The 26,775-nt window shown below is 43.2% G+C and overlaps 2 protein-coding genes across 3 annotated transcripts in view; both read right to left on the bottom strand.

Moving 5' to 3' along the window:
* SRBD1 (S1 RNA binding domain 1) overlaps positions 1-26,775 on the bottom strand; it is a 249,577-nt gene that overhangs the window by 143,236 nt on the left and 79,566 nt on the right. The gene's annotated exons all lie outside the window — the stretch shown is intronic.
* Positions 7,500-8,867, bottom strand: LOC127050244 (uncharacterized). Its single transcript, XM_050951980.1, has 2 exons — positions 8,483-8,867; positions 7,500-8,066 (listed from the first exon to the last, which is right to left on the bottom strand). The coding sequence occupies exons 1-2, from the start codon at positions 8,736-8,738 to the stop codon at positions 7,681-7,683; spliced, it is 642 nt and encodes a 213-aa protein (XP_050807937.1). The 5' UTR covers positions 8,739-8,867; the 3' UTR covers positions 7,500-7,680.

The following is a 26,775-nucleotide window of genomic DNA, read 5'->3' as shown; positions in this document are numbered from 1 at the left end:
TATTTTCACAGCACACTTGGCAGCATTTTCTATATCAGTTCAGTTATGGCCTGATTGTTACAAATGAACTGAATGGGAGTTTTGCTTTACTGAGAGCAGGACAGGACCCTGAAACAGATTAAACTGACTGTGAGAGCCTTTCCCACAGCAGCAAGGGAGAGAAACACTGTGGGGGAGGAGGAGAGAAAATGTGGTTGGAAGACAATCAAAATTAGCTTCTTTAAGAACTGACTAACTTTCAAGTTTCCAGAGTCCTTTTAAGTAGCTTGCTGTCAGAGGGCCAGCCTCCAGAGTCACTTATCCAGAGTCACTGTTATCTTCTGATAGAGAATGTAAATTAGCAATAATATTAAGATATTAATTTATTAATAGCTGTCTTTACACACTGGATCTTATGTTCATCAGCATCACAAAAAATGGGCCATTACTCCTCTCATTTTATTCCCTTAAATGCCAAAGCAAATGTGAATTTAAAATCCATAATGTGTTGCTTAAAGGAAAGCTGTCAGAGCAGTTTATATTCTCATAGATTTTAAGGTAAGAGACCATTTGATCATCTAATGAGACTTCCTACATAGCACAGGCCATAGAATTTCACCAAGTTATCTCTGTGTACTGAGCCCAACATCTTGTGTTTAACTAAAGCGCATCTTCCAGAAAGGCATCTGGTCTTGATATGAAGATCTCAACAGATGTAGAATCCACCACATGCGTTGTTGGTAGTTTGTTCCAATGATTAATCACTCTCGCTGTTAAAAATGTGTGCCATATTTCTTCTTTGAATTTGTCTGGCTTTACCTTTCTGCCATTGGTTCTTGCTATGTCTGTCTTTCTCCAGTACGTTAAAGAGTCCATTGGGATCAGATATTTCTGCCCATGAAGGTATTTAGACCCTGATCAAGTCACCACTCTTTCTTAGGGTAGGTCTACGCTACGGGATTATTCTGATTTTACAGAAACCGGTTTTTTAAAACAGATTGTATAAAGTCTAGTGCACGCAGCCACACTAAGCACATTAATTCGGTGGTGTGCATCCTTGCACCGAGGCAAGCGTCGATTTCCGGAGCGTTGCACTGTGGGTAGCTATCCCATAGTCTACACTGCCCATTGCAATTCTGGGTTGAGATCCCAATGCATGATGGGGCAAAAACAGTGTCGCGGGTGATTCTGGGTAAATGTCATCACTCAATCCTTCCTCCGTGAAAGTAACGGCAGACAATCATTTCGAGCCCTTTTTCCCTGGATTGCCCTGGCAGACGCCATAGCATGGCAAACATGGAGTCTGTTTTGCCTTTTGTCACTGTCACCGTATGTGTACTGGATGCTGCTGACAGACGCGGTGCTGCAGTGCTACACAGCAGCATTCATTTGCCTTTGCAAGGTAGCAGAGACGGTTATCACCCCTATTGCACCGTCTGCCATTGTAAATTGGCGATGAGATGATGGTTATCAGTCATTTTGCACCGTTTGCATTTGGAAATTGGCGATGATGATTATCAATCCTTTTGTACTGTCTGCTGCTGTCATGGGTGCTCCTGGCTGGCCTCACTGAGGTCGGCCGGGGGCGCATGGACAAAAATGGGAATGACTCCCCGGGTCATTCCCTTCTTTATGTTTTGTCTAAAAATAGAGTCAGTCCTGCCTAGAATATGGGGCAAGTGTATTAGAGAACCAGAGAGCACAGCTGCTCCGGGTCAGAGCCCCAGAGATCCCGCAGAAATGATGAGCTCCATGCCATTCTAGGGGGGTGCCCCTGCAACAACCCCACTTGTTGCTTCCCTCCTCCCCCAAGCCTCCTGGGCTACCATGGCAATGTCCCCCCATTTGTGTGATGAAGTAATAAAGAATGCAGGAATAAGAAACACTGACTTTTTAGTGAGATAAAATGAGGGGGAGGCAGCCTCCAGCTGCTATGATAGTCCAGGCAGGACATTAAAGGGTGGGGGGGGGAGGAGCGCAGCCTCCAGCTGCTATGATAGTCCAGGCAGTACAGAATCATTTCTTTAGACATGAAAGGGGGGGGGGGCTGATGGAGCTCAGCCTCCAGCTGCTATGATGATGACGGTTACCAAGCCTTCTGTACCATCTGCCGGGAATAACCAGGAGTCATTCTCATTTTCACCGAGGCCAGCCAGGAGCACTCACAGGCTGAAGATGATGATGGAAACCAGTCATTTTGCACCGTCTGCCACCAGGAAGGGGATGCTGGTGTTCAGCGCTGCAGCACCCCATCTACCAGCAGCATGCAGTAGACATAGGGTGACATTGAAAAAAGGCGAGAAATGATTTTTTTCCCTTTTCTTTGGGGAGGGGGGCGGAAGGGTGTAAATTGAATACATACACCCTGAAACACCCGGGAAAATGTTTTTGACCCTTCAGGCATTGGGAGCTCAGCCAAGAATGCAAATGCTTTTCGGAGACTGCGGGGACTGTGGAATAGCTGGAGTCCTCAGTATCCCCTCCCTCCCTCCCTCAGCGTCCATTTGATTCTTTGGCTTTCCGTTACGCTTGTCACATAGCACTGGGCTGAGTCCCTGCTGTGGACTCTGTCTATCATAGCCTGGAGATTTTTTCCAATGCTTTGTCATTTTGTCTTCTGTAACAGAACTCCGATAGAACAGATTTGTCTCCCTATACAGCGATCAGATCCAGTATCTCCCGTAAGGTCCATGCTGGAGCTCTTTTTGGATTTGGGACTGCATCGCCACTCGTGCTGATCAGAGCTCCACGCTGGGCAAACAGGAACTGAAATTCAAAAGTTCGCGGGGCTTTTCCTGTCTACCTGGCCAGTGCATCCGAGTTCAGATTGCTTTCCAGAGCGGTCACAATGGTGCACTGTGGGATACCGCCCAGAGGCCAATACCGTTGATTTGCAGCCACACTAACCCTAATCCGACATGGCAATATCGATTTCAGTGCTACTCCCCTCATCGGGGAGGAGTACAGAAATCAGTTTAAAGAGCCCTTTATATCGATATAAAGGGCTTCGTTGTGTGGACAGGTGCAGGGTTAAATTGGTTTAAGGCTGATAAATTCGGTTTAAACGCGTAGTGTAGACCAGGCCTTATCTTATTTAGTAACATAGAAAGCAGTTTCCACAGTAAGGCCTGGTCCACACTACACGTTTAAACCGAATTTATCAGCGTTAAACCAATTTAACCCTGCACCCGTCCACACAATGAAGCCCTTTATATCAATATAAAGGGCTCTTCAAACCAATTTCTGTACTGAGTCATTCCCATTTTTGTCCATGAGCCCCTGGCCGACCTCAGCGAGGCCAGCCAGGAGCACCCATGACAGCAGCAGATGGTACAAAACGATTGATAACCGCCATCTTATCACCAATTTACAATTGCAGACCGTGCAATACAGATGGTAACTGTCTCTGCTACCTTGCAAAGGCAAATGAATGCTGCTGTGTAGCACTGCAATGCCACGTCTGTCAGCAGCACCCAGTACACATACGGTGACAGTGACAAGGCAAAATGGGCTCCATGGTTGCCATGCTATGGCATCTGCCAGGGCAATCCAGGGAAAAAGGGCGCGAAATGATTGTCTGCCGTTGCTTTCACAGAGGAAGGACTGAGTGACGACATTTACCCAGAATCAACTGTGATAATGCTCCTTGACACCATGGTGCAAATAAGTGATGGTCACATAAACACCACCCTATATCGAAAACCTACAGACTGCTATGCCTACCTTCATGCCTCCAGCTTCCATCCCGGGCACATCACACGATCCATTGTCTACAGCCAAGCACTGAGGTACAACCGCATCTGCTCTAACCCCTCAGACAGAGACCAACACCTACAAAATCTCCACCAAGCATTCTCAAAACTACAATACCCGCATGAGGAAATAAGGAAACAGATCAACAGAGCCAGACGTGTACCCAGAAGCCTCCTACTGCAAGACAAACCCAAGAAAGAAACCAACAGGACTCCACTGGCCATCACATACAGTCCCCAGCTAAAACCTCTCCAACGCATCATCAGGGATCTACAACCCATCCTGGACAATGATCCCACACTTTCACAGGCCTTGGGTGGCAGGCCAGTCCTTACCCACAGGCAACCTGCCAACCTGAAACATATTCTCACCAGCAACTGCACACTGCACCATAGTAATTCTAGCTCAGGAACCAATCCATGCAACAAACCTCGATGCCAACTCTGCCCATATATCTACACCAGCGACACCACCACAGGACCTAACCAGATCAGCCACGCCATCACCAGTTCATTCACCTGCACCTCCACCAATGTAATATACGTTATCATATGCCAGCAATGCCCCTCTGCTATGTACATCAGCCAAACTGGACAGTCGCTACGAAAAAGGATAAATGGACACAAATCAGATATTAGGAATGGCAATATACAAAAAACTGTAGGAGAACACTTCAACCTCCCTGGTCACACTATAGCAGACCTTAAGGTGGCCATCCTGCAGCAAAAAAACTTCAGGATCAGACTTCAAAGAGAAACTGCTGAGCTTCAGTTCATCTGCAAATTTGACACCATCAGCTCAGGATTAAACAAAGACTGTGAATGGCTTGCCAATTACAAAACCAGTTTCTCCTCCCTTGGTTTTCACACCTCAACTGCTAGAACAGGGCCTCATCCTCCCTGATTGAACTACCTCATTATCTCTAGCTTGCCTGCATATATATATACCTGCCCCTGGAAATTTCCACTACATGCATCTGACGAAGTGGGTATTCACCCACGAAAGCTCATGCTCCAAAACGTCTGTTAGTCTATAAGGTGCCACAGGATTCTTTGCTGCTTTTACAGATCCAAACTAACACGGCTACCCCTCTGATGCTTTTGCATTGGGATCCCAACCCAGAATTGCAATGGGCGGGGGAGACTGTGGGAACTATGGGATAGCTATGGGATAGCTACCCACAGTGCAACGCTCTGGAAATCGACGCTAGCCTCAGTATATGGAAGTACACTGCCGAATTAATGTGCTTAGTGTGGCCGCGTGCACTCGACTTTATACAATCTGTTTTCAAAACCGGTTTCTGTAAAATCGGAATAATCCCGTAGTGAAGACATACCCTAAGTCTTATTATCCTTAAACAGTTGAATTTAATTCTATATTTACTTTACAATTTATTTTTATAAACTGACAAATTTGTCTAAACTGTAAATAAGAGTTTGGTTAACAACTGAACTATATGATGGAAGATAATCCAAATGAAATGAACTGGTTAAAAAAATTATTGATGTAACTTGTAGAAGAAAATATATGTACTTACTAGGGTTGTCGAATAATCACAGTTAACTCATGCGACTAACTTAAAAAATTAATCATGATTAAAAATATTAATCCCAATTAATCGCAGTTTTAATCACACTGCTAAAGAACAGAATACCAATTGAAATGAATTAAATATTTTTGGATGTTTTTCTACATTTTCAAATATATTGATTTCAATTACAACACAGCATACAAAGTGTGCAGTGCTCACTTTATATTATTATTACAAATACTTGCACTGTAAAAATGATAAACAAAAGAAATAGTATTTTTCAATTCACCTCATACAAGTACCGAAATGCAATCCCTTTACTATGAAAGTGCAACTTACAAATGTAGATTTTTTTGTTACATAACTACACTCAAAAAAACAATGTAAAACATTAGAGCCTACAAGTCCATTGAGGGTACGTCTACAGTACATAATTAATTCGAATTTATTTTTTTGATTTTATACATTCGGTGTTGTGTGTCCCCACTAAAGCACATGAATTCGGTGGAGTGCGTCCACAGTACTGAGGCCAGCATCGAATGTTGGTGCACTGTGGTAGCTAACCCACAGTTCCCGCAGTCTCTGCTGTCCATTGGAATTGTGGGTTAAGCTCCCAGTGCATGATGGGGCAAAAACATTCTCACAGGTATTTCTGGGTGTGTGCTGTCACTCACTCCTCCCTCTGTGAAAGCTACAGCAGATGCCATACTACCAGCAGACAGTGCAGCATAGTGCACCGCCTGTCTCCTGGTACTATGAATCCACCTCGCATGTCCTCTCGTCATTCTATCTATTCTTTCATGTAAGCATTTCCCGACTTTTTTCGGCTACCATGAACAGAGCCACACAGCTTCCACTGCTTTTTCCATGTTGTCAGTCATGAGCTCCCATGGAAGCTACAGCAGGCAACAAGTCCCTGCCGTTTTTCAGCCATTGTGACCTGAGCCACACAGCTTCTGCCACAAACTCTGCTCACGTTTCCACTGCAAACTCTGCTCTCCCACTCTTGCAGCTCTAACAAGCTTCCCAACTCCATTAAAGCTACAGAAGACAACCATTTACCGCCTTTTATAGGCCATCTTGAACCAAACAGCTCGTTTCACACCCTTTTTCCAGGATTACCCATGCAGGCGCCATAGTGCAGCATGCATGGAGCCCACTCAGATCTCTTCTGCAGTTTTGACCATTCTTAATACCTCGCACATTGTCCAGCAGTATGTGCAGTACCTACAAAACCAGGCGAGGAAGTGACGAGAATGCAATTACTATACTGATGAGGACATGGACAGACATTCCTAGAAGCACGGCATGTGGCAATTGGGAGATCATGGTGGCATTGGGCCTGGTTCATGCCGTGGAACACCGATTCTGGGCCCGGGAAACAAGCACAGACTGGTGGGACGGCATAGTGTTGCAGGTGTGGGATGAGTCCCAGTGGCTGCAAAACTTTCGTATGTGTAGGGCCACTTTCATGGAACTTTGTGACTTGCTGTCCCCTGTCCTGAAGCGCAAAGACACCAAAATGAGAGCAGCCCTCACAGTTGAGAAGCGAGTGGCCATAACACTGTGGAAGCTTGCAACACCCAACAGCTATCGGTCAGCTGAGAATCAGTTTGGAGTGGGCAAATCTACTGTGGGGGCTGCAGTGCAGCAAGTAGCCAACACAATCATTGACCAGCTGCTATCAAAGGTAGTGACTCTGGAAATGTGCAGATCATTGTGGATGGCTTTAATGCGCTGGGGTTCCCTAACTGCTGCAGGGCGATAGAAGGAATGCATATCCCTATCTTGGCCCCGGCACATGGGGCAGCCAGTGCATAAACCGCAAGGGGTACTTTTCCATGGTGCTGCAAGCACTGGTGGATCACAAGGGACATTTCATCGACATCATTGTGAGATGGCCGGGAAAGGTGCATGATGCTTGCATCTTCAGGAACTCTGGTCTGTTTGAACAGCTGCAGGAAGGGACTTACTTCCCAGACCAGAAAATTACTGTTGGGGATGTTGAAATGCCTATAGTTATCCTGCAGCTCACCTGGCAGCCAATTTCGCACAGCCAGACAACAGGGCGATTAGAAGAGCGCAGCAGGGCGCGCTGCGCATCAGAGAAGCTTTGAAAGCCAGTTTCATGACTGGCCAGGGTAAGGTGTGACAGTTGTGTTTGTTTCTCTTGAAGTTACCTGTCCCCTATATATATGAAAGGAAATAAAGTCTAAATTGTTTAAAAACTGTTCTTTATTATTTGTTGCACAACACACTGAGAGAAATCAGAAGGCAGATGGGGGGTGGGCGGAGGTGTTGGGTTGGAGGGGGGAGGGACAAGTCCAAAAACCAAATCAAAAGTTCGCATATGCCAGCTTTTTGCTGCTTGGGCAATCCTCCGGGGTTGAGTGCGTGGGTCCCCGTAGCCTCCCCACTCATGTTCTTGGGTATCTGGGTGAGGAGGGTATGGAACTTGGGGAGGAGGGAGGGTGGTTATACAGGGCTGCAGCAGTAGTCTGTGGTCTTGCTGCCTTTCCCGCATTAGATCCACCATAAGGTAGGATGTCAGTTTGCTCCCCCATGAGTTTGACCATAGCATCCTGTCTGCTCTCATCACACGCATCCCTCCACTCTTCGTGTTCTTGTAATGCTTTATGGGACTCCTCGATTGTTTGCCTGCACGCATTCAGCTGCACCCTATCAGTGCGGGAGGACTGCATGAGCTCGGCAGACATGTCTTCCCGAGTTCGTTTTTTCCACCTTCTAATCTGGACCAGCCTCTGGGACGGAGTAGATAGGGGTTGCGTTGAAACATTTGCACCTGTGGGAGGAGAAAAATGGAAGGTAGTAGTTTAAAATATACATTACAGAGAACAAAGGGGACACTTTGGTATGAGTAAGCCATCACACACAGCCAGGCAACAGAATTCAGCTTTCAGGCAGCCTAGGGACACGCGGGGTTCTGCTTCTTCTACATTCATTTTAATGTTTTCAAACTGTTGGGATCTCTTTCCCATAGCAAGCAATGCCTGGTGGGTTTGCCATAAAGGAGGGCCTGCGGGCTCTCTGGGATGATCACTTCACACAACACACAACCCCCTGCCCCCCATGGCCACCACATGGCTCCAATGAGGCTCTGAGAAGGGATGAGCGCTTTAAACTATACGCAAACAGTCCAGCGCGGCTGGGTTTCCCCTCCGCCCGCCATCGCGTGGCTCCAATCAGGTTCTCACTCACCAGAAGTACTTTCTCCAGGGTCATGGTCTGGGAGCCCACATTGGGAGTGGGGGAGGCTATTGGCTCCAGCGTTAAGCATAGTTCCTCGCTGGGGGGAAAATGGATTCCTCACTTGCCGCCTGTTCACTGTCTTCCTCCTCCTCCTCCTCTTCTTCGTCCTCCAATGACTCTTCCTGCTCTCTCCAGGCAACTTCCCCCTTGCCGTTGTCCACGGACAGTGGTGAGGTAGTGATGGCGTCACCCTCCATAATTGCATGGAGCTCACGGTAGAAGCAGAATGTATGGGTCTGTGACCCAAAGCGCCCGTTTGCCTCCCTGGTTTTTTGGTATGCTTGCCTGAGCTCCTTGATTTTTGTATGACACTGCTCTGTGTCCCTGGAGTAGCCTCTTTCCATCATGGCCCTGGAGACTTTAGCGTACGTATTTGCGTTCCTTTTTTGGAACGTAGTTCTGTCATAACAGACTTGTCTCCTCAACATGTGATGAGATCCAGTACCTCCCATTTGGACCATGCTGGAGCTCGTCTGCAAATCCGGGACTGCGTGATCTCTTGTAATGGTGGACTCTGCATGGTCGCCTGTGATGGTGGACTGTGCTGATCGTCACCTGTGCCAATGGTGACCAAAAAGGAAATGAAATTCAAAAGTTCCCGGGACTTTTCCTGCCTACCTAGCTAATGCATCGGAGTTGAGAGTGTTGTCCAGAGCAGCCACAAGGGAGCATTCTGATATAGCTCCCGGAGGTCAATAATGTTGAATTGCATCCAGAATACCTCTAACCTGGGATTGAAATCTCGATTTAAGCACTACTCCAGTTGCCAAGGTGGAGTACAGAAATTGATTTAAAGAGCCCTTTAAATCAAAAAGCCGGTTTTGTCATGTAGACGCAATCTTTTTTTTTTCGAATTAACTCGGCTAATTCCGAAATAACAGAGTAGCGTAGACAAGGCTTCAGTCCTACCTCTTGTTCAGCCAATCGCTAAGACGAACAACATAGTTTACCTCTACAGGAGATAATGCTGCCGGCTTCTTATTTACATCACCTGAATGTGAAAACAGGCGTTTGCTTGGCACTTTTGTAGCTAGCATTGCAAGGTATTACATGCCAGAAAGCCTAAACAATCGTATGCCCCTTCATGCTTCGGTCACCATTCCAAAGGATATACTTTCATACTGATGATGCTCACAAAAAAAATAATGCATTAATTAAATTTTGACTTGGGAGAGAATAGTGTGTCTCCTGCTCTGTTTTACCCGCATTCTGCTACATATTTCATGTATCAGAAGGCACTGCAGTTAGCCGTATGGAGTGGAAATCCATTAACCTCATGAAGCTAGCATATATATACTGCCCCTGGAAATTTCCACCACATGCATCTGAAGAAGTGGGTATTCACCCACGAAAGCTCATGCTCCAAAACGTCTGTTAGTCTATAAGGTGCCACAGGATTCTTTGCTGCTTTTACATATTTCATGTTACAGCAATCTCAGATGATCATCTAGCACATAGTTTGTTTTAAGAACACTTTTACTGCAGATTTGACAAAACGCAAAGAAGGTACCAATATGAGATTTCTAAAGATAGATACAGCAGTCAACCCAAGGTTTAAGAATCTGAAGTGCCTTCCAAAATCTGAGAAGGACGAGGTATGGAGCATGCTTTAAGAAGTCTTAAAAGAGCAACACTCTGATGCTGAAACTACAGAACTCAAACAGCCGAAAAAGAAAATCAACCTTGTGCTGGTGGCAACTGACTCAGATGATGAAAGTGAACATGCGTCGGTCTGCACTGCTTTGGATCCCATCGAGCAGAACCCATCATAAGCATGGACACATATCCGCTGCAATGATGGTTGAAGCATGAAGGGATATATGAATTTTTGCGACATCGGCTACAACAATGACATGAGAACGCCTGTTCTTGCTTTCAGATGACATTGTAAACTAGGAATGGGCAGCATTATCTCCCACAAATGTAAACAAACTTGTTTGTCTGAGTGACTGGCTGAACAAGAAGTAGGACTGAGTGGACTTGTAGGCTATAAAGTTTTATATTGTTTTATTTTTGAATGCAGTTATTTTGTACATAATTCTACATCTGTAAGTTCAACTTTCACAATAAAGAGATTGCACTACAGTGCTTGTATGAGGTGAATTGAAAAATACTGGGTTTTGGGGGGATTTTTTTGTACAGCACAAATATTTGTAATAAAAAATAAATATAAAGTGAGCACTATGGGTTCTGTGTTGTAACTGAAATCAATATATTTAAAAATGTAGAAAACATCCAAAAATATTTAAATAAATAATATTCTATTATTGTTCAACAATGCAATTAATCGTGTGATTATTTTTTAATCACTTGACAGCCCTAGTACATACCATAACACACAATTCTGTCTCAACTCTGTATTCCTTATATTTTGTATATTTCACTCTCGACTATGAAAAAAAATCATTTGAATTGTTTTGTTTTGTTTTAACAAAAATTAACTAAAATGTAACCAAAAAGTAAATCATCACAATGAGGTCAAAGAGCTTTGCAAAAACCTTCTTTATGCTTGTACTTTGTTCACAATACTTGTTTTATTTCATCTTCAGTGAATTACCTACTTATAACAAACATTTTAATTTCTTATCATAAGAGCTTGCATAGAATTTTGTTTGCTATCTATACTCTACTCTATAGAAGCTCCTGTTGGAAGGTCCTGCAACTGAATTTGATGTTCGGCACTGCTAGCACTTTTCAGTATCTGCTCTCAATGTGTTTCTTGTCTTCAAGTCTCAGACGATGACAAATGACATACCCTCACTTACTACACTGCTAGAATCCAGGTATTACAAGGAATTATTCTCAATAGCCACCTTCAATTACAAACTTTGGACAGCACAGACATCTAGTGCTAATCCCTTTTCAAACTGGAATAAACCATACAGTGGCCTTTGAGATGCACACCATGTCTATTTCTCTCTCTCTCTCATGTCCTGAAGGCATCAGAAGTAAACTGAACAACTTCTCTTGCTGTGGCTGCTTTCAGTTTCACTCACAGAGCCAGTAAGAACTCCTCCTCTCTCTCTCCTCCCTCCCCCCCCCCCACAATTTCCTAGTAAGGAAGTTATATGAGTCCTGATAAGTAAGGTTGCCAACCCTCCAGGATTCTCCTGGAGTCTCCAAGAATTAAAGATTAATCGTTAAATTAAAGACTATGTCATGTGATGAAAACTCCAGGAATATGTCCAACCAACTGACAAGGACACTTTTCAGTTTAAAGATCATACAAATGTACATGGACCTGAGGTGCAGCATGGACAATATTTAGTTAGGGTTAGAAATAGGAGTTTTATGCCACTGGAAAGTCTCAGCTTTCTAGGGGGACATGCAGCACTTGCTTCTTAGCCTTGGAAGATCTCAAGCTATCAGAACTTGAAGTGATTATATTAATGGTAATTTTTAAAAGTTTCTCAAATGTAGAAGTCATTTTCCTCTCTCCCTCTCTGAGGTTTATACAGTTGAGCTCATGGTACTAAGAGTTTGCTAACAGCTGTGCAAACCATACTGTGAATGTGAAAATGGTAATTTCCTGAGGCTTATATCTTGACCAAATCCGAACACAGGGACAGTAAAGGGCACCTCTCCAACCTCTGCTGAAAAATTTCAGTTTTCTTTTCCAAACCACAATGATATCAGATAAAAGAAAGAGGGGGGACGGACATTTTTCAAAATTGGAAAAACAGCATTTCCACCTCCCCCAACATTAATTTCATTCTCAAAAATGGCTGAACCATTTTTGGTCAATCATTTGAAACAAATTCTCCCTTAGGCAGAGACCCGGATGAGAATTTTCAGCCCACAAGGTTAAATTTTGTCAGTTATAAGCAACTTGAAAACGAAAGGCTATAATGGAAAGCGTCAGACAACTTAAATATAGCTGCTATCAGTATCAACTATAATTGCACAGTTTAAAATCTATTAAATGAAAAAAAAAGACTAACAAACATCCCACAAAAACAGAGGTAGCCCAGTAGGAGCTGGAATGCAGAAATCCAGACAAGATCTCACAAATTAACAGATACATAAGAAGTTTGGCAGAATCTCAATTTAAGTAAAATGAAAAATGCTTACTATCCATTATGCTCTGGCAGTTTCTATGCTTGAAGAAAAAGTCCAAACACACAGCCAGGTTAGAGAAATAATGAAGACTCAGTTTTTACACACCTCAAATGAAAGGATATACCTTGTATTTATGTCACTTTAATTTGGATATTATCAGTATTAAATACTTTGTAAATCTGCAGCCAGAGTCTGACACTTTTATTTAAATTAAGTAGTAACATACTCCACAAGTGATCACACTGGAGCAAGAGATTACTTATGGATGGTAGCCTAAAAAATGAAGAATTCACCTTCCTTTGCCATGGTTACCAGGACAAAACAACTCTTAAAAAGTCTTGCTGGTTTCTCTAAATATGAGATGGATGTGAAATATCACAAATGTCTCTTGATTTACAAAGAGGCACTCGTGGAGATGGCCCTCCTTTACAAATTTAACATTAAAAAAATAACTACTTCATGGTTTCTTAAAGATTTTGGTGACTTGGCAGCAGCACTAGCATGTAGGAGACCAAAATTTGATTCTCTGAACTGCTATTTCACACTTTGGGCCAGCATGTGCAGTGTTGTGTGGTCACTGTGGCAAGTAGAAATATAATGAGCCACATTTTTCAGCAATGGTCCCCTGTTTTAATACTACAGATAAGACTGTGCAACCATTTTGTACATTCAAACAGGCATTTAAACAAGAAGATAGTGAAGAACGCACAAAAAATTCCTGTTCTTGAACAAAAACTGTTGCACGTGAACTTTTACTATATGGTAAACACAAACATGCCCATTTCTGAAGGCACAAAACTGAAGGATGTGACCAAGGCCAGCTGAAAATGTGATTCATTATATGTATGGAAATGTATTCAGTTCCTCAAGCAACAAACACCACGTAAAATATCACAAGTGCTACAATTCTGTTTACAGTCATGTAGCTGAGCAGAAGCATGTGCTCCAAGGGTGCCATTTATGAAATGCCTCCCAAAGCTAAACGTGGCTTTTTGGGCAGGCCAAAACCAGGCAAACAGTATTCTGAGATAACGTTCTTCATTGTTAGTGAGTGGACATGCCTTCTGGGAGCAAATAAAAAATGGTTACCTACCTCTTGAAACTGTTCTTCGACATGTGTTGCTCATGTCCATTCCAAGTAGGTGTGTGGGCATTGCGGGCAAGTCGTCAGAAGGTATTTCCCCTAGTGGTACCCATCGGGTCGGGTACCCTGGAATCGTGCCTTTATAGCGATGTATATAGGTCCCTGCTGACCCACTGCCTTTTCAGTTCCTTCTTGCTGGATACTCTGATAGAGGGGAGTCGTGTGGGTCACAGAATGGACATGAGTAACACATCTTGAAGAACAGTTACGAGAGGTAGGTAACCATTTAAAATTCTTCGAGTGCTTCCTCATGTTGATTCCAAGTAGGTGACTCCCAAGCAGTTCCCTGGAGGTGGGGTCAGAGTTCAAGAAATTGCTGATTGTAGCACCGCTCTGCCGAAAGCTGCATTGTCTCTGGCCTGCTGTGTAATGATGTAGTGCGATGAAAAGGTGTGAATTGACCACCACGTCACTGCCCTGCAGATAGGAGCAGATAGGAGCTTGTGCCAGAAACACTGCTGAGGATGCCTGCACCCTTGTGGAGTGTGCTGTCAGCGCTGGGGGCAGGTTTCTTTGCCAAGTCATAGCCTGCCCAGATACAGAGTGTGACCAAAGAAGAGATCCTTTAGGACAAGACTGGAAGTCCTTTAAATATGCTCCGCAATTGCAATGAATAGTTGCGTTGATTTTTTAAATGGCTTTGTTCATCCATTACTAGACACAGCAAGGGCTGAGACCCGGAGAAGGGCACTCCTGCACACACCTCTTGCGGGTCAAGCCTCCACCCGAGGGACTCAATAACTGGGGCACTGAGTGTGATCAATTAGTCTAGGCGATTTTGATTCACCCTGTACACTGAGTCTAGCCAAGCCTGAAGGGGACAGAGCTGCAGGCTGGCGTGCTGTACTACATTCGTACAAGCAGCCATATGGCCGAGTAGCTTCAGGCAATTTTGTGCTGTAGTGGTGGGGTATCACCGGAGATCCTCTACAATGGCGCCCAGATTAAGAAAGCGAGTTTCTGAAAGGCATGCCCTGGTTTGACCAGAGTCCAGGAGAGCTCTGATGAACTCTGTTCTCTGAGTTCGGGTTATGGTCGACTTTGCTACTTTCAGTATGAGGCTCCAGAGTGGCTTTTGATTAGCCAGTTGTCGAGGTACGGGAATACTTACAACTGCCGTTTCTGCAGGAAGGCTGCCATGACTGACATGCGCTTGGTGAACACCTGAGGGGCCGCCAAGAGCCCAAAGAGAAGAACTGTAAACTGATAGTGGGTGTTGTTGACCACAAAGTGGAGGAACTGTCTGTGGGATGGGAATATGGACACGTGAAAATACATGTCCTTCAAGTCGAGGGTGGCGTATCAGTTGCCCGGATCCAGGGAGATGATAATGGAAGCCAGGGAGACCATGAAGAACTGTATCATCTTCATAAGTTTGTTGAAGTTTCAGAGGTCTAGAATAGGTCTGAGCCCAACTTTGGCCTTCACGATTAGGAAATACTTGGAATAAAACCTCCTGTCCCTGAATTCTAAAGAGTCCTCTTCTACCGGCCCGAATTGTAGGAGCATTTGCACCTCCTGTATGAGAAGTTGCTCATGAGAAGGGTCCTTGAAGAGGGACGGGGAAAGAGGGTGGGAAGGCAGGAGGGAACAGGATTTGAGAGAATATCCCAATTCTACCATGCTCAAGACCCATTGGTCTGAGGTGATTTGTGCCCAGACATGGTAGAAATGGGACAGATGATTCACAAAGGGAGTGGAAGGATGTGGGATCTGAACTGGTGCATTGCCTCTGGGTACACTTTTAAAAGTTTGGCTTGGAGGCTAGGGTCTGCTTTGCTGAGCCCTGGCCTTGGTTAGAGGATGACTGAGAAGGTCTCTGTCTGTTACTCCTACATCCTGCTATAGTCCTGCCTAGGAGGAACTGGATAGAATCAGGGAACAGGCTGCAGTTTAAAATGCTCTCTTTGAGGCGCTGGCATATGAAGCTCCAGAGAATTCAGAGTTGCCCTTGAGTCCTTTAGGCTGTGGAGCTTGGTGTCTGTTTGCTCGGAAAAAAACCCTACACAGTCAAAAGGCAAGTCCTGAATGGTATGCAGGAGTCCCGACACCTGAAGCCATGAGCTCCTTCTCATGGCTATGGCGGTTGCCATGGTACTGGTTGCCAAGTCCACCGAATCTAAGGAGACCCGTAAGGAGGTCCTCATGACAACCCTGCTTCCTCGAGGACTGCAGCAAACTCTGAATGGGAGTCCAACGAAAGTAGATCTTTAAATTTAGACAATATGTTCCATGAATTAAAACTATAGCGGCTAAGGAGGGCCTGCTGGTTGGCAAAGCTGGAGCTTCCCGGTAGAATATAGCTTCCTACCAAAGAGGTCCAGCTTCTTTGCCCTCTTGGATTTAGGTGTCAGTCCCAGTTGTCCCTGCTTTTCCTTTTAGAAGGCAGCCTCCACCACCAGAGTGCCTGAGGGTGAGTAAACAGGTACTCATACCCTTTGGAAGGCACAAAATACTTCCTTTCCACCGCTTTTGATATGGGGGGAAGAGACGTAGATGATTGCCGAAATGCTTTAGTAGTGTTGTGGATGGTCTTAATGAGAGGCAAAGCCACCCTCGAGTTCCAGGCAACAAAATGTCAACCGTGGGGTCAGTCTCCTCCGACACCTCTTCCACCTGAATGCCCAAACTCTGAGCCACCCGCATGATCAACTCCTGATGGGCTCTGTTGTCCATGGTCGCCAGCCTGGTAGATGTGCCTGCCACCACTTCATCAGGGAAGGATGAGCCCCCTCAGGCTCGCAGGGATCCCCCTGCCGAAACACCTTAAATGGTGCCTGGAGTGGTGCTGGTCTCCAGGCCCAGGCCCATCTCAGTACCGGCCCCAGGGTGGGGTTAGTGCCGGCCTCCATGCCCATCTCTTGTCCCCGCAGAGGTTACTGGGTTACAGATGTTGATTATGGAGAGGCCCATGCTGACAAAACCACTGACAGGGATCTGGACCCTTGGGCTTGGTGGCCATGACATCATAGGCATCATAGGCAATGGCTTCCCTTTCTGCTGTCTGGAGCAGTGCCAACTCTGCCTCCAAGTCCAACAAGGACTCCTATCCTGGCGACCAGGGCAGTGTGGAGCGAGATGGTGCCAAGGAGCAGAGCTGAGGTGAGGGCAAGCAGTGCCACATCATTGCTGGCTTGCCCCTAGAGGGCACAGTGCCTCTTTGCAGTACCATGCGGGGCACTGTACCATCACTGCTATGAGATCCCTAGCCGCCTCAATGGTGTCTGGCTTGGAGGGAAGGTCTAAGTCCTCCTCCCGAGACTCCTGCACTGGTGAGTCCACTAGAACCAGACTCGACAGACCCCCCTGAGAGACCGGTACTGGCTGAGTCGGAGCTGGAGCAGCGTTTCCTGGCGCAGGATGCACCTCATTGGCGCCTCCTTATTCCACTGTTTTAGTGGGATAGTGACCACCAGCAAATGGGAACAGTGCCAGCTACTTGCACCACAGTAGGTCTTCAGTGTCGGGGAGTGGCAGTGCCGAAGGTCCCTGGAGCTCGAGTCCTTCCTCAGCACCGGCCTCTCTTATTGAGGCTGGTGTGCTCCGCACCAAAGTGCTGAGCTTGGAGTAGGATGCTGCCTATGCGGGCTGGGGATGAAGGGCTGACTCCATGAGGAATAGTTTCAGCCTAAAGTCCCTCTCCTTCTTAGTCCTTGGGCAGAAGCCTCTACAGATTTTGCATTTCTCAGTCTGATGGGCTTCCCCCAAACACTTTAAACAGGAGTCGTGTGGGTCTCCCTTTGGCATAGGTTTCAGATCGGACCTGCATTGCTTGAACCCTTGAGACTGAGGCATGCTCCGGTCCCCGGGAAGGGAAACATGGTGGGTGGAACCCTCAACTGAAACTAAGAACTACTTGAACTAATACTAAGTTTTAAACTATTTACAGATACAACCAGAAGGAGTCCACTAGGGGATTGCTTGCCATAGCAAGAGAAGAGCTGCTCCAATGACAGTCAATGGCGATAAGAAGGAACTGAAGAGGTGGCGGGTCAGCAGGGACCTTATTCACCGCCATGAAGACGCGACTCCAGAGGGCTCCATGGCCGACCAGACGGGTACCACTAGGGGAAAAACCTTCCGACGACTGTGCCACACACACCTACTTGAAATTGACATAAGAAAACCACTTCTTCAAGTGCTTGTTCGCTTGCCAATTTGTGCTCCTACTCTGCCTATTTCACCTCTTTGTTGTGCATTATAAGCTCTTTGGGCCAACGCTGCCTTTTATTCTATTTCTAGCAGTACAGAGTCCTCAGCTGGTTGAGGCCCCTAGGTACTACCGGAATGAACAGCGGATATGTGGCCATATAAGTATTATCCAAGTAGCACAGAGTGGGTGTGATTACTGCTACAGGCAACAGGACAAGGCTGTGCTGCAATCATACACCCCAATGGTGGTATACACTGTGTATCCTAATTCATCCACCCAACCAATACTTTACCCACACAGAGTCCCAAAACTACAATTAGATTAATTCCAATAGCAGAGGCTTTTAGATAGAAAGCGCAGACAAATAAATCAATTATCAATAGTCTATTTTGTCAGCAATTATTTAAGAACAGTTTAATGTGTTTTTAACAACTGACTGTAGCAAAAACATTAATTTATAACACTGACTTACGCTTAGTTGTCTTATAGCAATTCAACAAAGTAACTCATGTAAGTCTGCCTTTACACATTGTATGAAAAGTAGACTATTGATTAGACAGAATATAAAAGCTCTATTGGATGTAGCTATATTATGAACCAATAACCTAAATCATTTTATTATAGAAAACAAGATGGTCTTTAATCTATGGAACCTTAAAAAAAAAGACATCTAAATAGGCTAATTTTGTTTCATTTTTATAATGTAGCAAATCAATTTTCTTCAAATTCAATAACAATCATTGTCTTCTATGATAAGATTTTGAATGCCAGGTTTCAGACTAGAGAGATTGCTATTGCCAACACACAAAATCCTGAGTACAGTAAATTATGTTGACAAACTAAAAGTATTGAAACATTAGCGGACAGCACAACAGAATAATAATACAATTTTAAATGATGGCTACGTATGGATTAAACTCATTTTTATGCACAGAATAACTAGCTGCCTTCTGTTTTGTACATGGCTTTTCAACAATTCTTTGTTTAATGCATTATACTGGTACTTTAGGTTTTTTAAACTGACTCTGAGCTTTCTAGAGTAAGTTGTTGCACTTTACTCACATATATAGTCTTGCTCAGTGAATGCCTTCCAAAGCTCTGACCATGATGCCAACCAAATCTCATGAGATCGAATGGACACACTTGTGGTGTGCTAAACAGTAAGCACTATCTTTTGCATTTTTCCTAGCTTATCACTAAGAAATCTCCTTCACTTGCAATTTTTTTTGTTCTTTTATTTGTAAATATTTCTCTCATTTGCTTCCCCTCACCTTACTCCTTTCTGTTATTATATGTATAAAGTGCTCATCATTTTGGTATCTACTTTTTTCTCCTGAGGAGGTAGTCAGTACGGGGTTTTAATTACCTACATTTCTGTGGCATCAAAAATTTTCTGAACAAACCCATACTATTTCCTACAACTAGTTACTCTGTAGATAATACTATAAAATACAAGTGTATCAGTGATTAGATGGGAAGGCTTTTTGGTCCCCCAGATTTGTAATCCAATATCTTTCTGAAAATGGACACTCAGTTTCTAATACAGAGCTATTTGAATAATAGTTACCTGAATTTTGAGACTGACTTTGAAATCAACGTATTTCATTGTAAAATGTATGAATAATTGCCCTTGAATGCATAGTTGCATGCTTGGTAACATACAGGCTTAAAATCAGGGTGGATAAAAATCAATTATTTAAAATATATATATTATATATATCATATTTTTGTATTTAAATTGGATTTTTTTGATAAAATGCTTTTTGAGATCTTTCTGAGTGTAGCCTTCATTGATTTGAGATCTGCCATACCATTCTCTCACTAGAAGGGAAAACCTATAATGGCAGCAGGCCATAAAAGAGACCCAGCTTGGGAAAAAAAGAACCATTCAAGAAATATGTTTGCTGATGATGTTTTAAAGAAAGTCAAACCAGTGAACTTGTGGAAGTCACTTAAGCACTTGGATTCAGAGACTGTTAGAGTGATAATCTCACTTTTAACAGCAGTAGCTTCTTGAGTCAGTGTAGAAAGAATATTTTCTTCCTTTGGACTAATTCATTCCAAATTGAGAAATCATTTGGGACCTGAAAAAGCAGGAAAGCATGTTCTTCTTTTCCAGATTATGAACAAACAGGAAAATGAAAGGTGAAGATGACTGAGTTAGCTGCAGAAGCCAATATTTTAAGTTTCTCGTGTTGAGCTGGCTGACACAGTCGATTTAATTTTTGTTTTTTTAAATAGTTCATTTAACTATTTTAGTTAAACAATTTTAACAAAAACAAACTTGATTTTAAAAAACTTTTATGTTTAACTAAATTCAAAAATTCATGCTTGTTTTGTTAAAATATTATGTTTGCTGTTGAAGAAAAAAATCCAGAATACATAACGTTGTTGTTTTAGTTAAATAAAACAATGTAAATGTCTGTCTGGTGATGTTTTCCTCCTAACACAGTATGGCAAGAAAATTCTCCAAATATTAATGATTAACCTGCTGATTTGGAGATTGTTCACCTTCCAATGACTTCATAAATAACTGCTTCATTTGATTTAAATCAAATTCACTCTGCTTAAAATCTTTTCTATTTTTGCACAAATTCAACTTTTTCTTGTGTGTGTTTATAAGATCTTTATAAAATCTGATGAGATTTACGTACGATAGATATTTTTGAACTTGGCTACATATTTTATCATTGTTAGCATGATTTTCTTCTCAAAAGTAAAAATAAAGGGGAAGAAATATAGGAGTATCTTTTTAAAAGATATTAAGTTAATTGTTCTACATCTGCATCAGATAATTCCCTCTGATGATCTGGAAAAGTTAAGAATTATATTTAGATGTAGACCTCTTTTTACTAGTTATGTTTTGTTTTGTTTTGTTTTATGTCTGGTTCTCAGATTGATGTAGACCCATCATTCACTCTCTTTACATCTACTAAAAAGTTCCTGACTGGACTTCATTCTTATTCCAAAAGAGGCAGGGTTTTTCAAAAAATCCTAATTCCTTCCACATTGCTATAAAACCCATTTCACAACTTCAGTTAACACCCTTTTAAAAGTTTATATTTAAAAATCCCCAAATTTATTCTAGGAAAGGCCAGAATTCACATCTCCTAATTTGCCAGCTCAGCTGGTGGTTTTCTGGAGCCTGTGCAATTTTTTTTTCACTTGCTTGCTCCTCTTTAGACAGATGAATAGAGATTTAATCTAGCATACCCAGTAAACTTTTCCAATAGTCACATACTCAGGACAAGTAAAACCTTGCCTTTTCTACACAGTCAGGTTCAGAGTTTCAAAGTGCCTTCTGAGATTAACTCTTCGATGCAATTTGTAGAAGCCCGTGCAGATACACATCCACAGTAATCAAATTGTATCTGACCCACAATCTGCACTTTTAGATAGATTCATATCCGCACCAGCACCCTATAGAGCAGCAGTTCTGAACCAGGTGTCCAAGGCTCCCTGGAGGGCCAGAAGCCGGTTTCGGGGGGGCCACAGCCACCCAGGGTAGAAGTCCTGATCTTTCAGCCCCCAGCGGGGCAGAAGCCCTAAGCCCCAACACTCCTCCCCCACCCCCCTGGAGCTAAAGCCCTGAGGTCTGGCACTCCCCTGCCGCCCTCTCACACCCCAGGGCTAAACCCCTGTGGGGGGCACCAGGACTCAGAGCTTCAGCCCAATGGGCGGACCCCCTCAACCCTTCCCGCTCTTCCCCACTCCCCATCAAGAACTGCTGCTCTAGAGTCCTGTGAGGATCAAAAATCTGCATCCACATCCAATCTTCAATCTGCAAAGATGGAAAACATCTGCGGATTTGCAGGGCTCTAACAATTTGGGTTCACCACACCTTTATACTTATCCGCAGGCTTATGTTATATGAAGCTCAGAACCTCATCTTGAGCCCTGCTGATTATGTCTGATAGTTTTATCAAATATGTTTTCACACACACACACACATATGTGATTTGAGACACACACACACACACACACACAAACATATATTTTCTATAACTTTTCTTGCTATATATATAGCAAGAAAAGTTGTAGAAAATCACTCTTTTCACCCACAAATAAAATTCTCATTTACAGGATGGTCTCAAATACAAACGCAGCTAAAAGTTAGCATTCATTAAAACAGGATTACAATGAAACTACTGCTGCCTGCTGTCAGTATCAGGAAATATAACATATTATATGGTTGTTTCTGTGACGTGCTCATGGTTATCAGTTCTGCTTCAACTGCTCCTAGTGATCACAATAAAAGGGTTAACACCCTTTAAGCAAGGGCTGGAAGACAGTTTGGATGGAGAACATTACATAATTTTCAAAAAATTATTTGTGTCTTATTTTCCCCTCCACACACACTCCTTACACCAGCATTTCTCAAACCGGGGTCGCCACTTGTGTAGGGAAAGCATCCAGCGGGCCGGGTTGGTTTGTGTACCTGCTCCGTCCTCAGGTCTGGCCGATCGCGGCTCCCATTGGCCACGGTTTGCCGCTGCAGGCCAATGGGAGCTGCTGGAAGCGGCGGCTAATATGTCTCTCAGCCCTGTCACTTCCCGCAGCTCCCATTGGCCCAGAGCAGCGAACTGCGGCCACTGGGAGCCGCGATTGGCCGGACCTGTGGACGGGGCAGGTAAGCAAACTGGCCTGGCCCACCAGGGGCTTTCCCTACACAAGCAGTGACCCCAGTGTGAGAAACACTGCTTTATACACACACACACACACACACACACACACACACACCCCTTGTCACCATTCTAAATATTATGTGTTGTTCAGAATTTTGGACGTCTGCGTTTAAGACTTGGCAAAACCCAAGTAGCTAAATGGGTAAAAAACAGTTTGTTTTTCAGTTCAGACACTTACATGCTGTCTTTGTAGAACATTTATTCCTTTTGCAACAGCTTTGGAAACTATTTTCTGCTTCCTATACACTAACAGATCAAAATAAAAACTTGAAGAAAATACAATTTGAAAGAAATATGAGTAAAATTTCCCACTTCCCCACCTCTCCTTTCAGTACCCTCAACAGACTTGAAACAATTGCTTTAATGCAGCAAGCAATAGCTTGTAAAAGGATGCAAGCCAGCTGAAACATTTGACAGACAGTGTTTAATACCAAGGGATTCATATCAACTATTTTACTTTAAAAGGTGCTTTGATGTTAGCTATCTTTCATGTACCTCTTTCATGGCACATTAATAAAGAAAACTGAGCTGAGGTAAATCAAGTCCCAAGGTCACATCTAGAGTTACAGCACTGAGAATACCTGATGAAATACCGACTAATGCTCGCATAAGCACTGAATACTTCCGTTAACCAATCAAACTAGTTTTATAAGTGGCTCTGAACTTTATTCTGCAACTAGACGTCAGACATCTTAATCCCCTTGCTTCGCCTTGAAACCTAATTATCCTAATATGAACCTGAACGTCAGACTGCCTTCAAACTGAGATATGAAGCAGAAAAGCAATGGAATTAAGTTGAGTGTAACATTAGAAATGTGGAGGCACAGAGAAGTTGAAAGTGGCATTTGTTCAAGTCTACAGAGTATAGCAGATATTCAGCAACATAAAACACAGATTAAAATCAAAAGGGGAATTTACAGTTTGTACAGATACCTATAAAAATACAAATGAACTTAAATTCCTGTTGAACAAATATTTTCATATCAATTTTTCACCATTAAGAACCAACTTCAAAGTTATGGAACTCCTATTCTACCTCAGCAGAAAATTCCTAAGTATTTAAGACATTAAAGCAAAGAAATAAAATGCATTAGAAATGATCTTACAAGATTTTATGGATTTTGCTTGACTTGCTACAATATAGTAGTGTTTGAACACAAATACTAGTAGATCATCAATAAGATCAATGCTTGAAATATCTGAAAAGCCAGAAAAAGATTGTGTCAAAGGTAAGGGAAAAGGACAAATGGTTTAAAGTCCAGGATAACAGAAACAATACAAATGACAACAAGCCAAATAGATGATAAATAAAAAACATCTAAAGTATACAGGTTACATTCTTAATCTTCTGATGTTGTTTTATCTACCAGTAATCTAATGCACATGCTACAAACTATTGTTAAGTGTGAGCTGAAATAATTTATCGTGACAAGTATCAGAGGAGTAGCCGTGTTAGTCTGGATCTGTAAAAGCAGCAAAGAGTCCTGTGACACTTTATAGACTAACAGACGTTTTGGAGCATGAGCTTTCGTGGGTGAATTCACCCATGAAAGCTCATGCTCCAAAACGTCTGTTAGTCTATAAGGTGCCACAGGACTGTTTGCTAACTTATCGTGAGTGCACTTCAATACAAATATACAAATAATTAGTTTCACCTGCAAGAATGCTTGTATTCTTATCATAAGACAATTTAGGCAGAAAGTAAAATTGTGCTTTTTAAATTTATTTTTAAGAACATGATCAAGCTGTTTACATTGCTCTATTCTAGCATAGCCCATCTGTCACTCAAACAGTTGTCACTCAAAGACTCCTAGAAAGGACAGCAAGCCAAAGAAAACCAGTCCCACTGCTCTACATATGTATTTCCCAAAGATTTTTAACTTAACTTAAAAAGGCCCATGAAATCCTGAAGTTCATCAGCTGTCATGTTAATGCTGAACACACTATTGTTTCATTTTCATTTTGGGATCTCTTAAAGCAAATATACATTTGTCTAAACAGAACATCTGTTTTGGGTATAATACATTGTATCTTTGGCAAGAACTCACAATAAAACTAACAAAAATAATCAAGAATATTTACTGGGCCTGGCGACAAAAGTTGATTTGTAACAAAAAAACTACAGACCATATACGACTGTCTCTGGGCTCTAGTCCAATCCTAATCTAGTTCAATAAACATAGGTCTACAAGAGAAACTACATTAAAAAAAAAAAAAAAGAGGAAGTCCTGCAATTATTTAGGTTGGACTTAGGTAAGGAAAGTGTGCTAGTTATAAAAGTAGTGAAAAATATTTGTTTTAAATCAAAAACTGTCAAACTTTGTTCAGACAGTTTTTAAAGCCACACCAGAAAAAAAAAACAACCCACCATATGCCTCATTTCCTACTGCAGTCTTCAGTGATTTCATTTTTGAATACAAACTTCATTTCGCAAAACTTGAGTATTTCAGTAAAACTATGTGCTTATTCTGCACAAGAGAAGAATGAGGGGGGATTTGATAGCTGCTTTCAACTATCTGAAAGGGGGTTCCAAAGAAGATGGATCTAGGCTGTTCTCAGTAGTAGCAGATAACAGAACAAGGAGTAATGGTCTCAAGTTGCAGTTGGGGAGGTTTAGGTTGGATATTAGGAAAAACTTTTTCATTAGGAGGGTGGTGAAGCACTGGAATGGGTTACCTAGGGAGGTAGTGGAATCTCCATCCTTAGAGGTTTTTAAGGTCAGGCTTGACAAAGCCTTGGCTGGAATGATTTAGTTAGGAATTGGTCCCGCTTTGAGCAGGGGGTTGGACTAGATGAACCCTGACAAGTAACTCCTCACTTAACATTGTAGTTATGTTCCTGAAAAAAAGCAACTTTACGTGAAACGATGTTAAGCGAATCCAATTTCCCCGTAAGAATGAACGTAAATGGGGGGGTTAGGTTTCAGGGAAATTTTTTTTTGCTATATAGTACAGTACTATAGTTGGGAGGTGCCTCCACCTTACCTCACACAGGCACAGCTCACTGGCACTGGAGACAATGAGGCAGGCAAGGAGGCTGAAGGTGCTATAGGCTAGGAGAAGCATGCTGCGCAGCAGCAGCGGCACCTCCCCCTACTCTGCAAGCACCAGGGACGGAGGGCTCAATCCTCAGCCCACCCACTCCACCCCTTCCCCCAAATCCCTACCCTTAACCCGTCTCTTCTTCCCCCCCTCTTTACTCCACATGCTGCGTGCTCACTCCTCCCCTATCCCTCCCCTGCCTCCTGCCCACAGCAAACAGCTGGTTTGTGGCTTTCGAGAGACAAGGGAGGGAGGCTGAGACTGTGCACCGAGTCCTCACTCCTCCCCCATCCCTCCTGAATGCCGCAGGCCAGCTGATTGCCACAGGCAGAAGGTGGAGGGAGGAGAGGGAAGGCGCTGATCCGTGGGGTCTGCCGGTGGGCGGGAGGCGCTGTGAGGAGGGCGTAGGGGAGCTGATGAGGGACTGCCAGCTGTGGACAAAGCAGGCAGCCAAATGATGTTATAGTGAAGCATTGCACAACTTTAAATGGAGCATGTCCTCTGACCAGGGACATAAGATTGAAACAATGTTAAGTGAGAGGACCTTAAGTGAGGAGTTACTGTATTCTATGATTCTATGAATATATAACTGTTATTGTTGAAGTCTTGGTATTTTAATAGCTCATATTTTATTATACTTACTGGTATCAGCAATGTTTATAAATAGCTGATCAAATAAAATATTTTGTCTTTGCCATAGTGCTGGAAGACAAAACAGACTGGTCTCCTTCAAAATATGTCGAAAAATAAACTAAAATATGCAAATTAAATAAAGAAGACCTGCCCAGTCATTTCATTCTTGTACCACCAACTACAAAGTGTGAAATCCTGTCCTCATTGAAGTCAGTGGCAAAATTCCCATTGACCTTAATGGGATCAGGTTTTTACCCAAGATCTCTCTACATGCAATTCTGAAATTACTATATATGGCTTTGGAAATGGAGGACCAGAATTTCAAAGTGTGTAAGCAAAAATGCATGCCCAGCTGCAGTAATTGCACATGCAAGTAACTAGCTGGATGTGTAATTGGTCATCAGTGCACAACATAAGCAGGACTGCACATGCAGTGATAGCAGCTGTGCACAGAAGTTCGACATTCGATTGTGCACAAATTTTAGTACATACAATTACCCACATACTTTCCTCATTGTATAACTCTC

This window comes from Gopherus flavomarginatus, chromosome 4 (assembly GCF_025201925.1).
Source record: "Gopherus flavomarginatus isolate rGopFla2 chromosome 4, rGopFla2.mat.asm, whole genome shotgun sequence".
Lineage (NCBI taxonomy): Eukaryota > Metazoa > Chordata > Testudines > Testudinidae > Gopherus > Gopherus flavomarginatus.
This window is presented reverse-complemented; position numbering and strand designations above follow the sequence as displayed.

Coding starts and splice junctions, on each gene's coding strand:
- LOC127050244 (XM_050951980.1), bottom strand. CDS start 8,738: ATGCAATTATGGAGGGTGACGCCATCACTACCTCACCACTGTCCGTGG. Junction 8,067..8,482: donor CCCTGGAGAAAGTACTTCTG/GTGAGTGAGAAC, acceptor CTCCTCCCACAG/GTGCAAATGTTTCAACGCAA.